Source organism: Anolis carolinensis, chromosome 1 (genome assembly GCF_035594765.1).
Source record: "Anolis carolinensis isolate JA03-04 chromosome 1, rAnoCar3.1.pri, whole genome shotgun sequence".
Taxonomy (NCBI): Eukaryota; Metazoa; Chordata; class Lepidosauria; order Squamata; family Dactyloidae; genus Anolis; species Anolis carolinensis.
Genome location: NC_085841.1, coordinates 155,098,760 through 155,114,936, shown reverse-complemented (window position 1 = coordinate 155,114,936; position 16,177 = coordinate 155,098,760). Strand labels below are relative to the sequence as shown.

Sequence of the window (16,177 nt, the reverse complement as noted above, 5' to 3'; positions counted from 1 at the left end):
CATTTCTTTTAAATCCTTAGTTATAATTATTCCCAAATATTTTAATTTATTCTTAATTCTTATTCCCATCTTGCTCTGTTCTATAAAATCCTTTTCTTCTTTTTTTGTGTAATTCAGTAGCATCATTTCTGATTTATTCCAATTTATTTGTAAACCTGTTGTCCTTCCAAATGTCTCTAAATAATCTCTTATCCTATCCATTTTATCCACCATATTTTTTATACATAATAATGTATCATCAGCAAATAAGCTTAATTTTTGTTTTGCCTTTGTTCCTACTCCCTCCAGATTTATATCTTTCCTAATTACATTTGTGAATAAATCAATCACCATAGTGAACAAAATTGGTGATAAAGGGCACCCTTGTCTTGTTCCCGTCACTTCAATTTCTTTATTCACTCCATGATTAATCGCTACTATTGCCGAATTTTTTGAATAATATTGGTCTATTAATTCTTTTATCCTAATTCCCATTCCAAATTTGTTCATAATTTCCTTTGTCTGCCATTCCACACAATCAAAAGCTTTAAATGTGTCTAATGCTAATATCCCTACTATTCTTTTCCCTTTGAGCCCTCCATATTTTATTTATTACTCTCCCTATCAAGTTTGACATTTGTCTCCCTTCTCACTTTTTCTTCACAGTAGAAGGGCCCCAGTGGTGCAGCATGTTAAAGCACTGAGCTGCTGAACTTGCGGACCGAAAGGCTGCAGATTCGAAACCGAGGAGCGGAGTGAGCACCCACTGTAGGCCCCAGCTTCTACCAACCTAGCAGTTCGAAAACATACAAATATGAGTAGATCAATAGGTACATCTCCGACGGGAAGGTAACGGTGCTCCATGCAGTCATGTTGCCAAATGGACAACGCTGGCTTGGAGGGGTCTACGGACAATGCTGGCTCTTCAGCTTAGAAATGGAAATGAGCATCAACCCCCAGAGTCGGACACGACTGGACTTAAATGTCAGAGGAAAGCCTTTACCTTTACCTAGACACAACTGGGGCTGGTCTTATATAAATAAGAGCTCAGTCTAATGTGTTTGTGGATCGGGGAAGGTGTTATTAATTGCCATTTTTTTGTTAAGAGATACAATTAGTCAAATCAAAAACAAGATGAGTGGGTGAACACCTTTGGGTTGAAGGTTTCTTAACAGGTTGCTCGCAAGCTTTTTTTTCTTTTCCTCCCAACATATACACATTTCCTAAGCAAGGGATTTCAAAACCATACTTTACAATGCAGGATTCTACAAGCAAATCAAGGGAAAGGCATACAAAATTTCAGTCTTAAAACTCAGCTTTTAATTATAATTCCTTCTTCAATTTTAATACAAAGGATTCTACAAATAGCCCACTTCTTATGTTGTGCCTCATCTTTGCAATTCAGTACTCCAAACAGTTATAAAATGAAACCTTGAACCTGTTGTGCTTAAAGTCACAAAGGAATTGTTTAGCTTTGACATTATCTAGCTTCAGAATTGTAACTTTCACTTCAGGAAATAAAACTTCCATCAATATAGAATTTCAATACCTAACACTCGTCCAGTGTTGGGATCTTAAATGTATTTATTGTATTATGCTAAATTGATTGTTTTAATTGCTTATGTTTGATCTTTTGTACTGTATACTGGCATTGAATTTTGTGAGATTGTGAGCCGCCTTGAGTCCCTTCGGGTGAGAAGGGCGGCATAGAAATGATATAAATAAATAAATAAATAAATCTTACTCTCAGATTTGGGAGTCGTCCTACTTAAATCACTTCTTAGACATGTATAGCATGACTCTTCGAAGATACAACTCCTGGATTTTAGCAGTACATAATTTTAAATACAAAGGGTTTTATCATCCCATCTTCTCGTTCTGAGAACATCGACGTGACTGGGTCTCGAAACTTGTTTTGGCTGTGTACTGTTACCACAGATACTGATGGATATGAAAATGCTTGGCCATAGTTGCCTCCGAAAAGGAAAGATGGTACATGTGGGTAAAATATATGCAGCTGAAGAATGAACTGCATGCATCAACACAATGCTGGCAGGCATTTTTGGTTTTCAACTAGCTAAAAACATTCCACGTTTCTTACCCTCTTATCACAGAAGAAAACAAAGACACGTGCAAGTCAAGCGACATCCATGAGGTCAAGATGGCAAAAGTTATGAATGAGGAAGATCACACAAGCTAAAAGAGGCCACAGCAGTTTGCTTTTGAGTCTACAGGAAAGTGTGTTGAGGACAAGGGACAAAAACAGGACATTTTAAAAGCAGCTGAGAAAGTGAGACAACAGAAGACCAAGCAGAACTGTCTCTGCCAAATTGGGATCATTGAAGGATGTTCTATTTCCTTAGAACTTTTGACATAAGTATATTTTTTATCCCATGTGAAACTGCTTTTCAATCACTTATAACACCTTCTGCTTTTAAATCTAAATTAAGTATCTAGATTTGTAAAAGAACACTTTGACTTTGCTGCATGATCTCATATTAAGGCACTAAATTCAACCTACCATACAGGGTACACTGTGAAATAGATACTGTATGTATGGTTTTACACATATATGACGCCACGTACATAACTTCATCTGTGTATCACTGTGCCCTAGTTTAAATCAATGCATAGAGTAAGGATCTAGGTAACAGATTCGGTTATACATGAAATCAGTATATTTATCAATAACTTCTTAGAAAAAAAACAATCCTATCTTGAGCATTTTATAGTTTCAAAAAAACCCAAAAAAACCCCCAAATTCTTCTCAAATAGAAAACTTGCAAATTTACAGGCACTTTTTTCTGACCATCTCCAGTAAACAAGACATGCTTTGAGAAATCCATACAAGATAGTTTAAAGGCCCAAACAGAGAAAAACAGGATAAAATTTCAAACTGCTGACGCAATTTGTAGTCTGGATAATTTGACACATTTTTCTGCCTTTGCAAACAGTTCTATATTTTGGTCTTCCTATGTTTGTGTGCATATGTGCCTTCAAGTAGCTTATCAACTTATGCGACCCAATGAATCTTAGTTTTCTTAAGGAATTCTCAGCTTCCTATACAATTATTTTCAAAATCAGCACAAATTATCGTTCATGATAGAAATGATGCAATAGAATTGTGTCTGTATACAGGACAACATAGAATGACAACAAATGAAGACATGAGGATGGATGACATGTTGATGGATATGCACATAAAACGCACCTGCTAGTGACACCATGCATATCTCACTGTGCTTTTCAAAATAAATTGTCTCTGCATGAACAAAGGCTATTTCTCACAAATCAGAATTTTACATGGAATCACAATATGCAGAAGTGGTAATGAGTGTCTATGGGTGCATCTACACTGCAAAATTAATGCAGTTTGACAGCACTTTAACTGCCATGGGCTGAATGCTATGGAATCATGGGAGCTGTAGTTTGGCGAGGCATCAGCTCTTTGAAAGAGAAGGCTAAAGACCTTGTAAAACCACAACCCCCATGATTCCCTAGTATTGAACCATAGCAGTTGCTGTCAAGCTGCACTGAAGTCCAAGACACCTGGAGGGCCAAAGTTTGCCCATGCCTGGTGTAGATGCACCCCTCATATCTTTCACTGAGGGAACACTCCAACAATAACTTGCCAGGAAGTCACACAGGTCCAATTTATGTGCTACTGAAAGTCCACATTCTTTTCACAACGATGGGCACATTTGCAAGTTTGAGACAGCATTGTGGGTAGTTTAATCTTACACTCAAATAACTACACCATGCTGGCTCTCAAAGGCAAACCAGTGCAGCAGGAACAAACTGCACTGAATAGAGCCTGAATATAAGACAGATGTGAAATGATTGCCACACACCACACAGCTTACCTACCCCCTATTTTTTTATTTATTTTTTTGGTGTACTATCCTTCGAAATAACGGATTATGATTGTCTACCTTAAAAAATGCTCCAATATCTTCTTGGAACTAAATATGGCACTGAAAGCCAGGAAGGGTATTATCTAAGGGCAATATCCACCGGTAGCTGACCAAGGATTGTGCTGCTAGTAAGTTGCTTAAAAGGTTGTAGAACTACTTTCATACAGTTGATATTATTTATTTGTATTTATATGCCACCTTTCCCCCAAAGTGGGACTCAGTAGGATTTAGCATCACACCTGAAATGTTTGCATGGAACAGTAATGTTGACAATCTTATACACTATCACAGTCCCAGGATCTAGCATATATTACTACTGCAACTTTAGCCACAGATATTTAAGAGCCAGCTTATTATCTTTTGAGAACATGTGTGCATTCAATCTTAACTGCCCAAGGCATACCAAAACTGCAAAGACAGCCATCTTCACACTCATTCTTCGACAATTAACAATTCAGTTTGTTCCTCTCTGCAGAGTTCCATTTACACTGAATGCAGTGGGACAGCTTTGACAACTGTTAACAGGGCCTTTTCTTAGAGTGCATCTATAGCAGTGGTTCCCAACCTGTAGGTCCCCAGATGTTTTGGCCCTCAATTCTCAGAAATCCTAACAGCTGGTACACTGGATGGGATTTCTGGGAGTTGGTAGGCCAAAACACCTGGGGACCCAGAGGTTGAGAACCACTGATTTGTAGTGTAGAATGAATGCAGCCTGACACCACTTTAATTGCCATGGCTCAATGCTATGAGATCTGGGGAGTTGTTCTTCTACAAGGTCTTTAAACTTCTCTGCCAAAGAGTGCTGGTACCTGGCCAAACTTGTAACTCCCAGGTTAAAATTATGTCAAACTTCATTCATTTGTTCTAATCACTAGGTAGAGATAGTCTACAGCTAAGAGAAGGGCTTTTTTAAGCCCATGATCCAAATAAATTGCTCCTACCAGCACCAGGTCACTCATGTAGCACTAGTGACTAAATTAAAACACCAGCAAAAGGTTAACAGATTTTGGTCTAGGACGGTTGCCCAGAATCAACCAGTCAGGATGGCTATTTTTCTAAGCTTTGATCCTAGGAGAAAAATTCCAGTTTGCTTCTGCCAAGTTCCCTCCTTTGAGGCTTTCAAATAGAAGCGGGATGGCCATGTGTTGGGGGTGCTTTGATTATGCCTTTCCTGCAAGGAAGGGGGGTTGGACTGGATGGCCCATGTGGGCTCTTCCAACTTTATGATTCTATACTGTTTGGATAACTAGAATAGTGTGAACAGCACAATGGCATTCATTGTTTAGTACCATTCCTACTGAAAACACGGAAGAGGACAGTGGAAATGAAGACCACATTGGAGGAAACATCTAAACCAGTGGTTCTCAACCTGTGGGTCCCTAGATGTTTTGGCTTTCAACTCCCAGAAATCGTAAAAGTTGGTAAACTGGCAGGGATTTCTGGGAGTTGTAGGCCAAAACATCTGGGGGGACACAGGTTGAGAATCACTGATCTAAACAAAAAATTACCCCATGTGCACAACTCTACACTCATCTAAAACTGGAGGAAGAAATTGGGTGTTTTCATCCATCGACATTTTACTTTCTTCTAAAGGCACAATCCACGTTGGAGCCCTGGGACACTGTTCCCATTTGTCCTGACTACTATTGACACTTCTTGATGACTGAGAGTACACTCACACTGTGGAATTAATGCAGTTTGATACCACCTTAATTGCCATGGCTCCATGCTACAACATTTTGCAAAATAGATACCTAACTGAATCCACAGAAGGAGAGGTGAGATGACAGGCCTCACATCATTGATTCAGATGGATCAATCACCATTTGACCTTCCTCTTCAGAAACCATTCTGCTCAGGTCCCTTTTACAGCACACTATTGACATACTTTGATACCCCATTAACTTCCATGGATGCATCATAAAGAATCCTGGGATTTGTAGTTTTGTTCTCCAGCAGGAAATTCCAAATCTCGTACAAAACTACAAACACCGGGATCCCAGAGGGTAAAGCAGTATTCAACTGCTATCATTCAGCAATGCAAAAGAAATCTCAATCACTAAGCATTTATGTAACCATGAAGGTTATGTGCCCATATTTACGTGTTTTTCTGTCTTCTCTCTTTTCCTCTGAGTCATACCTATTATGTTACAAGCCTGCAGTTTGCTTGACGTTTGTACAGCATCTTCAAACGACACAAAATGCATCTTTAAAAAGGCAATAAATAAACAAAATCATCACAATCCAAAGTAGGAAATTCAGCTAGCAATACTCTTATTCAACCTTCTCTTGCTCACCGCCTCGCCTCCCCCCCCCCCCCCCCCCCAAGCAGTATCAAATGCATCTGATTCTTTTAGGTAAGTTTTCTAAAGTAAGCTGAATTAAAGGTTCGCTTTTCAAAACCATGTTCCTGTTATCCAGTAAACAGAGCCAAACAGGGGATGGCATTCTCCCTAAGACCGCACTATTTCATAATCCATGCAATTCACTCTTTGAAACGGTCCCTTGTCAAAGGCTACCGAGGCACAGCAGGCTGCAATTCAGCTTTTGAACTGACTCAGCTGTTCTGACAGAATCATGGCTCTCTTCAGTCCCATAAGCTAAAACTGCAATCCTAAACACATTTGCAAAGAGAGAGATTCTAAAGCAATCTATTGAGATCTGGAATTTTACTCCAAATAAAGTTTATAGAGCTATGGCTAATGTATACATATCTTTTGCTTGTGACACAAAGTGAGATAAACAGTACCAGCCATTTCCATTCAGAAGTCGGCCCCAATGAATTCAGTGGGACTCCCTTCCAGGTAAGTGCGTATAGGACCGCAGTCTACCACATGCATTGGCAGAAAGGTTTCCAAAGAAACGGCATTTAGAAACTTATCCCAAATGTGTCTTGTTTTAAGAAACTGAATTTTAGGTTTAGCTATACCAACCTATAATAATTTCATACCACAGCATTGTGAGGATACTAAAGCACAGTGGGATATAGGGTTTTTTTTCTTTTTTAAAAAGGAACAAAATCAAGTACTGGTAGTAGTACTTTTCAAAGTAAAGTGCAACATTTGTTCAGTTAATAATTCAAGGTGCAAATCGAAGCCTATGACTCTCATTACAAGTCTCTTCTTTACTAGGCTAGATAAAACTATATAGCTGATAGCTTAAGATAGCTGGCCTGATGAAATACCGCCTACTACATTCTACATCCAGGCCACTGATTTGGAAAAAGGAACCAAGAAAAACACAGCAGAGTAGATTCAACACAGCACATGCCATATGTCCTTTCGGAGCAGTGCTGTAACTGGTTTACTATAGATAGCAGATATTGCTATTTGTTTCTTTTTGGTATGAACTAAAGTAACTCAACTAAGAGGAAGTCACTGGGCACAAACTCCACTGCGCAGTTATTTGTTGAGTATGGTTTTGTCTCTTTCCCAAGAGTCACTTGTAGCAGCCTTGTCCTGATGTACTATTTCAGGGCCATCTTGATGCCGGCTTTTAAGAAAGGCCTTTGAAAGGCTCCGTCGTTTTCTTAAGTCTCTGAACAATGACAGCGTTTTTTAAGTTAGCTTCCTCTAGTGTGAGGGATTCATTCAGCAGCTCCCGAAAAGGAAGTGACGTGGTCAAGGTGAAGGGGCTCCTTCCATGTTGTCCTTGGTGAGTTATGAAGTCTCTGACATGGCTTATTCTGAGAAGAAAAACAAATAAGGTTATTTGAAGAAAATTTGTGCCCATCAATTTGGTTCAGAAACTTAACAGAGAAAATAAACTCTTTTAGTGGTGCCCATAGAAAGTCTCCCTTTTATAATGTTGGCAATAGAAGATGTTCTGCAACTGGTCCATCCAACACTGTCTCCGGCCCCTCACACATACAGTATGAGTGCCCACAGTTTCCTTTGACAAAACTGCCTCACTCACTTCATAGGAAACCGGCTACAAAACAGGAGCTTTTTTGTTGAGTTTCAGGGCCAGAGAAGAAGATGGCGAAAACAAAAGAATGCCTGCCTCAGGGGAGCCTGCTTGCTCCATCAATATTCAACAATTACACAAATGATTAGCGACTGCCAGAAGGGACAGAGAACTTCATCTATGCTGACAACCATGTTTTCAGAAGCTCTCTGAAACTTTTGGTGCTCTTACTGCCTATTACAGGGAAAACCAGCTGATCCCTAATCCATCTAAAATGCAGATGTGTGCTTTTCATGTTAAGAACAGACAAGTATCTCAAGCCCTGAGAAATCCCACTGGAGCATTGCAGCACACCAAAATACCTGGTTAATTACCCTGGACCATTCTGACTTACAAAAGGCACTGCTTGAATATCAAGAAAAAAGTGGATGCTAGAAATAATATCATACGAAAGTTGACTGGCACAACCTGGGGATCACAACAAGATACAGTGAAGACATCTGCCCTTGCGCTTTGCTACTCTGCTGCTGAATACGCACACCTAGTGCAGAATACATCTCACCATGTTAAAACAGTAGATGTGGCTCTTATTGAGACATGCCACATTATCACAGAATGTCTACACCTTACACCACTGGAGAAATTATACTGTTTAACCGGAATTGAACCACCTGACATCCATCAGGAAGTAGCAGCCAATAATAAAAGGACCAAGGCATTGACATCTCCAGCCCATCTGCTGTTCAGATATCAGCCAGCATGCCAATGCCTTAAATCAAGAAACAGCTTTCTAAGATCTACAGAGATACTTGCAGGAACATCTCAGCAAGCAAAAGTCCAAAAATGGCAGGTTAAAACCCGGAACCTCAATCTATGGGTGACACCGGATGAGAGACTCCCTCCTGGGCACACAGAAGACTGGGCGACTTGGAAGGCGCTGAACAGACTGCGCTCTGGCACCATGAGATGCAGAACCAATATTAGGAAATGGGGCTACAAAGTGGAGTCCACGACATGCGAATGTGGGAAGAGCAAACCACAGACCACTTACTACAATGCAGCCTGAGCCCTGACATATGTATAATGGAGGACCTTCTCACAACGACACCAGACACTCCAAGTGGCCAGTTTCTGGTCAAACGAAATATAGCATAATGTCACGTTTTTAACTTTGTTTGTGGTTTTATAAAATACATTATAACTATACCTCAATTTGCTTATGACACGATAAATAAAATAAATATTTCCTAGGTCCTCCAATGCAACTCTGTGGAAAGTCTGTTTGGTAGGATTTGCTATTACCTAGAGTTTTTGCTGACCATGCTAAGTTAAGGAAATGTTTCCCACAGAAACAAGGATCATATCTAATATGCTTTGTAATTCCAGGTACACATGTAGATGTCCCCTTCCTTTTCTAAAAAAAAAAAAAAATATTCAACAAAATATGGACCAAAAACCTACAACCAAATATATAAAACACTGCATAAGATACAGTCACAGAGCCGTTCACCCACACAAACAGAACTATACAAATATATTTTCTTAATATAAAAAGCAACTACAACTACTGTAATTCAATTCAATCCACAACAATCATCCTCACTATGACTATCACAGGCCCCTACCACTAAACATATACTACACATATCACAACAGTGGCTACTCTATGAGCTTCACACTCTCTGCCTGTTGGTTTTAACTTCTTCGCTTTTCTACACCCCTAAGATACCAGTCTTTGACTATTAATAGCACTCTTGTAATTAAAAAGGGAATAAATATAGTCACAGTTCCTCATGTTAATGTTGCAATCCCCATAAGCCAACAGCAGATGGTGTGTGGTGATTTGGACAATGCACCAAGATCTCCATTATTATTTCTAAATCAGCCAATACCATGGTATAAACAAAGCAGAGTAGAGTAGACTTGTAGTCTTGAATAAAACTCAGTGCCAAGCATAGAAAACATACAAATACACACAATTTCATTTGAAATAATCTGAGACAAGTCCAAAAATGGGTGGCCCAACCAGGCAGAGTCAAAGTAGAATAAAATATTTTAAGTAATCAGTTTTAGATAATCATCAAGCTGAGGACTTAAGTAAGTGGATAAGTTAATACAGAGATCTGGATTCACTCCATAGAATGACCAGCACACCTGATTGAAACATTTTGAAAGTAGTGAAAATTCTGCAAGATAACAAGTTCCAAGTCTAAAATGGATAAACTGTAAGACTATTCAAAAATTTGAATAGTGCAAGAATAGTGGGGCTGTGCTTGTGAGCAAAGGGTTCGTTCATATTTCACTTTATTAAGCTGAGAGGCGACCATCCAAATGGTGACTACAAGCCTGGTCCTGATTCTTTGATTCTAGTTTCAGATACGAAACTCAAATGGGATATTAAATGTAAATGTCTTCTTGCAGAACCAGAAGTTCATGCTGAGAAGAACTCAGATGTTCAAAAGCCCAGAAAGACAGATGTTCAAAATATGCAATATATGTTTTTAATGAATTACAAAATACATTTTGCAACTTACATTTTATTTTGATTTTCATTCCATAAAAACACTTATTTCTATTCTAATATTCTTGATAAAAGCAGTTATTTCTATTCCACCTACCTAAGTGGTGTGAACTTTAAGTTGCAACCTACTTAAGAATAATTCTCACAGAAGCCAAAGGGAGTTATTTCTCAATAAACATGTTTAGCATGAGACTATGAGGCTACAATCTTATATATATTCCCTTCCAAGCATGAACTCGGTGGGTCTTATGTCCATGTAGACAAATATAGAATTACACAGCACAGGTAAAGATGTGTGACAGTATCATATCTTCTTACCTATGAGAAATATTAAACTTCTGTACTATCCTTGTTCCATCTGCTAACCAGATCTGGACACTAGTGGTGGGTTCTGAGTAATTTAATACCACTGTCGGCTTTTTCTTTTCAATTTCTTCAACATCTCTTTTTACTTTATAAATTACTCTTGGCGTAGCACTGGAAAGTAAAGAACAAATTCAAACAAGATTTAATTTATCTTCACATTAGATAGCTGGATGCTTAATCGCATTAATCCTGCAACAAACTTGTTACTCTTTATTTTGGTGACTGCAAAATATTTATACTGTAGTGTTATGTAGCATTAAATCACAACAAAGAGATTAAACATTAGCTTTTGTCAGACAAGATTATAGAATGTTGGCATTTTCAGGACTAAGACCTCATTAGAAGACAGATAACAAAACCTTAAAAATTGCAGTTAGGAACTAGTATGTAGAAATCTTGGTTATTCTGTGTCTTCTTCAAACTGCTAAGATGCTTGACAATTCCATTTTTCTCATAGTTAATAGTGTTTAGCTTCCCTCCCAATATTTTTAGCAGAAAGTTATTGTGTTGTTCCTTACTTATGGCAACCCTAAGACATACTGTAATGGGGTATGTGCAACCCTAAGACATACTGTAATGGGGTATCCTTAGATAATATGGATTATCTGATTTTATAATCTGGATTATACGGCAGTGTAGAAGGAGACTGAGACTGAGAGAGTGTGACTCACCCAAGGTCACCCAGAAGGCTTCTAGGGTCAAACAGGGATTCAAACTCTGGGGTCTAGAATCATAGCAAACTACACTGCACCAGCTCCCTCCAGCTCTGGAGATCAGGCTTCAAACCCTCACTTGAATATGAAAATCCATTGGGTGACCTTACACAAGCCAGAGTCAAAGGCACCCTCACTCTGTGCAAACAACTCTGAGGCACACATTGTACAATCCAGAGCAGCAGTCAAAAGATCCAACCATTATACCACACTGTCGGATATTAATATCTGAAATATATTGTATATGTGAAATGTACAGGAAATAGCACAATGAAAATGTTGCATTTTATTGTTCTGCTAAGGCAGTCTTTTCCCACAAACACTTCTTGAAACCTTAGAATTCAGAATGCCCTCCATATTGTTTTAATAACCTAAAAATAAAGCTCTTTAAACTACTCAAGACTATGTCTGCTCGACTGTAAAAGCTGGTACATTAATATTACAATTTCCACCTCCCTACATGCATCCTAAATATTTGCAAAGGAAAGCATGATACATATATGCTCCAATTCATTCCATGTACAGTGGAAAGAGACAAATCTTCCCAAGTGTAGAGATATTGTGCGAGTGACATATACACAAAGGAATATGTTTTCAGGACTTTTATCTCAGGGATCTAAATTCAGAGCTGTACTACAGATTGGGCTCTACAATAACATGGGGCTTGAGAGACTCAGTAACGTAAACTGACAGCTAGTTTTGTTTCTTTGAAAAAAATACTGCTGACTCTTCAGCTGGGTAGTCTCCTAGAGTCATTCATGTATGAGTAAGACAGTGCTTGCATTCAGGCTTACAATCTAGACAAGATGTGAAAGAAATAAGGGTGGGGATGGAAAAATTAATCACCACCTCTTAATGTTCTTTGGTTCTTCCAATCAGACATAATAGAAGTAGAAGACAATGAAACATTGTTGGTCTTCTTGACAAAACCACCTGGAAAGGAAACAGCTCACAGGAGAGGCCAAAATTGCTGAGCTCTCAGATGAGTGGCTCAGTGTCTCTTGTTGTGGCGTGCCTTCAAGCCTTTTCTGAATTAAGGGGACCCTATCACAAGGTTTTCTGAGGTTGGTTTGACTTGTCCAAGATCACCAAATGGGCGTTCATAGGAGTCAAATCCCATTCTCCAAAGCACAGTTTCTCAATATCCTGCAGATATTCTGGACTTCAACTCCCACAATTCTTAACAGCTAGTAAACTGGATGGGATTTCTGGGAGCTGAAGTCCAAAACATCTGGAGGATCAGTTTGAGAAACATTGCTCCAGAGGCACTGTCCAACCCTCAAACCACTCTGCCACCCTGATGAGAGTGGATGAAATTTCAGAAATGCTTCTCACCTTCCTAATCTGTACCCTTGTCCAGAGAAAGGATGAAACACTGGCTTCTTCAGAGTATACACCTCATGCTTTTTATCATCCATCTTCACAGCCACTTCTTCTTTGCCGCATATCTTCTGTAATTCAGGAGGCAACTCGCTTTTTTAAAAACAGAAAAACATACACAATCATTACCGCATAGACAAAGCAGGTATAGATCTATCAAAGAAGTTAAATGTGGTAACTGTATCATAAGCTACGGTTTCCCCCATTTTCTGTCCTTTCATAATTTTATTTTCTAGCACAAAATGATAAGAACATCCTTACACTACAACAGGTGTAAGGAAGACATGGCTCTCTAGTTATTTGTGGAATTTAATTCCCATCTTGACTGACTAATGGACACAGTAGATGAAGTTTAAGGGAGCTGAGGCCCAAGATATCTAGAAGCCAATAGGTTCTTCACTGCTGTGTTGGCAAGAATAGCATCCAGGCATCAGTACATCAAAACCTAGCCTATTAACTAGTAGTTGAACATGCCCTCTGTTCAAAAAATGCAATGTACATTCATATTGAGGAAGATGATTTTGCCTTACCCAACAACATGTTTCCAGGTAGCAACGCTGAACAATAGTAATGGGGCCATATTTTCTGCAACCCCACCCCCAGCTCACCCCCCAACTTACTATGTGCATAAAAAACCTCCTCTGGAAGGTTGTGAATTTTGGATCATGTTTTCAACATGGAAGAAGGCTGGGGGGGGGGGGGATCAGATGGAAATCCTGACATTATGTTAGAATGAACCCATGCCCTGGGACTGCCCTACAAATATGAGGCATATTGCCAAGAGTGCATTCCCTCTGCAGAGACTGATGACAACTTGCTGATTCTGTCAGACCCTTTGAAAATTTGGCAATATCTTGTTTCTGTCTAGCATATCTTGATGCTTTTGATGGTATGGAGAACATTTATCCCCAATACCTTTTCTGTAATATCTAAAATCTCAAAATACAATCCCCTTTGGTTATTTTATTTTGCCTTTCTCCCCTGGGGCCAATATACTTGCCCTGAGCTACAGATTTGGTTACATTTTTCTGTTTCAGCTCAAAGCCATCTTAGTTACCAGCCAATTCCTTAATTATTAGTCCTTTAACTATTAGTAGTTACTAGTGATCAGTAAAAACTGATTACATAGAACTGATGTGATTCTTTGGGTGATATGACTTCAGGAAACTTGAGACCAAAGTTGCTATTCACCCTCACCATTATTTAACAGAAGGAAACAGTTCACAAAATACAGCATTTATTTAAAAAATACAGAATTCTTGAGAGAAATTTACATTTCAAATCAATTTATTTTAAAAGTCCAGACTGAGTAGAGAGGTAGCCAAAGTTTAAAATCTTACTTAATTTGTTTCACCACATCCCTGAATACCCTATGGTGGCCTAACACGTACTAAATGACACTTTGCAGGACACTACATGGCAAGTGCAGATAAGTAACATAAAGTAGAAGAGGGACTTTTTGTGCTATTTTAAAGCACTGTGCACAATACACCTTCCACATTATTTTATTAATTATTCATTTATTTATTTGCATCCTTACACCAAAATGCTGCCAAATTCTAAACAGGCAGCATATCAATATTTTAAATAATACAGAAATACATACTTCCTAAACAAAAACACAACAACTCTGACAGCCATTCATAGTGTTAGCAGTACATGTAGACATTAAGTAAAGAGGAGTAGAACAGGAGCTTTACATGAAAATACAATGGAAACAAAGCCACACAGAGGTTACTACAGTTTAGTTAAGTTAACGTACCCAAAGTTAACGTACCCTTTTTTGATTGAGTCCAAAAAGCGCTGGTTTGCAACATCTGTATAGCTTCTGAGTTCACCATCATTCACTGTGAAGCCATTTTTCCACAATTTAATTGTTGTATCAGCCTAGGAAACAAAAGTACAAAGAAAATCATTTTATAAGAAGAATAGATCCATACCATTCATGTGAAAAAATGCAAGAGACAGAAACACCTCATAGTCTATTTGTTGTTTTATGTGCCTTCACATCATTTCTGACTTGTAACAACCCTAACGTCATGGGGCCTTCTTGGCAAAGTTTGTTTAGGCAGGGTTTGCCTTTGCCTACCTCTGATGCCGAGAGAGTGTGACTTGCCCAAGATCACCCAGTGGTTTCTATAGCTGAGAGGGGATATGAATCTTGGTTTCTGAAGTGGTAGTCCAATGCCACACCATGGCACCAAATAGGCTGTTACTAGTCCATTTTCGCCAATATTTTCTATGCCTTTTCTTGCACTCTCAAGATCTCTTTTACACTGTCGTATAATTCAAAGCAGATAATCTGGATTTTATATGGTAGTGAAGAAGGGGCCCGAGTGACACAGAGATTCCTCATCCCCTTAGCCCCATGTACACTGCCATATAAAATCCACATCTGCTTTGAACTGGATTATATGGCAGTGTAGACTCATATAGTCCAATTCAAGGCAGATAACATAGAATATCTGTTTTGATAATCTGAGTTATATGGCAGTATAGAAGGGGCTTCAGTTTTCCCCAGAAACATCATAGATTGAATAGAGGATCCTTTACAAAACAAAACATATGCTATAACACTGAGCCTGCTGAAGAATCCATGGCGCGCAATTGGCTGCCTTGCAGTTGTGCAGCTGTACTGTTACTGACAATAGAAAGGAATGGATTGAATTCCTATGTTAATGTTCTCTAGTATCTAAGATATAGAACAACACCAAAAACATTTACATTTGCAATTTTTTTGCAGGAAAACAAGTGATTACTCTAAACAATTTGCAAAAGGGAATTCAACTACCCTCTGTTTCTCAACTCCATGCACCAGAATAATTGCTATTTCAGTTCTTATAGCATTCCTTGCTCCATCTATGACTGGGTACAAATCTTGCTGATCGATTTTTATGCTTGGGCAACCATTCCATATTTCTTCACAATATGAATTTTGCTGACTGCATCTTGAGTCTATCTTTCAACCCACTCACCTACCCATAAGATGCTACATTAACACTGATATACGTGCTTATGTGCACAAGGTAATATTATTTATCATGATTTACTTTCATATCCAATGTTTCCTTCAAATAAGGCATCATACAAGGCACTTGTCCTGCTTAATCCTACACAGCTCAGGCTAAAGGGAAAATAGCAAGCTCAGGGTCATCCAGTGAATTACACAGCTCAGTGGGCAGCACAGCATACATCTTTCAGGACCTAATCACTCCCCCAACCACGATAATATACAAAATTTGCCCCCTTATACCCTGAAAGATATGAGTATATTGTGCAGTCCTTTCTACATAACACAGTATGGTTTTGAAAAAACACACTAACAATCTCATAGAATCATAGAATCATAGAATAGTAGAGTTGGAAGAGACCACATGGGCCATCTAGTCCAACCCCCT

General features: G+C 38.8%; 1 protein-coding gene across 2 annotated transcripts in view; it reads right to left on the bottom strand.

Moving 5' to 3' along the window:
- Positions 1 to 1,276: 1,276 nt before the first annotated feature.
- ubxn2a (UBX domain protein 2A) overlaps positions 1,277 to 16,177 on the bottom strand; it is a 34,351-nt gene continuing 19,450 nt past the window's right edge. For both annotated transcript variants that reach the window (XM_008117064.3, XM_062984304.1), the window contains 4 exons: positions 14,557 to 14,666; positions 12,735 to 12,872; positions 10,639 to 10,797; positions 1,277 to 7,578 (listed from right to left, as the gene is read on the bottom strand). In XM_008117064.3, coding sequence (XP_008115271.2) covers positions 7,389 to 7,578; positions 10,639 to 10,797; positions 12,735 to 12,872; positions 14,557 to 14,666 — 597 coding nt within the window. In that variant the 3' untranslated portion in view covers positions 1,277 to 7,388. The remainder of the gene's footprint in view (positions 7,579 to 10,638; positions 10,798 to 12,734; positions 12,873 to 14,556; positions 14,667 to 16,177) is intronic.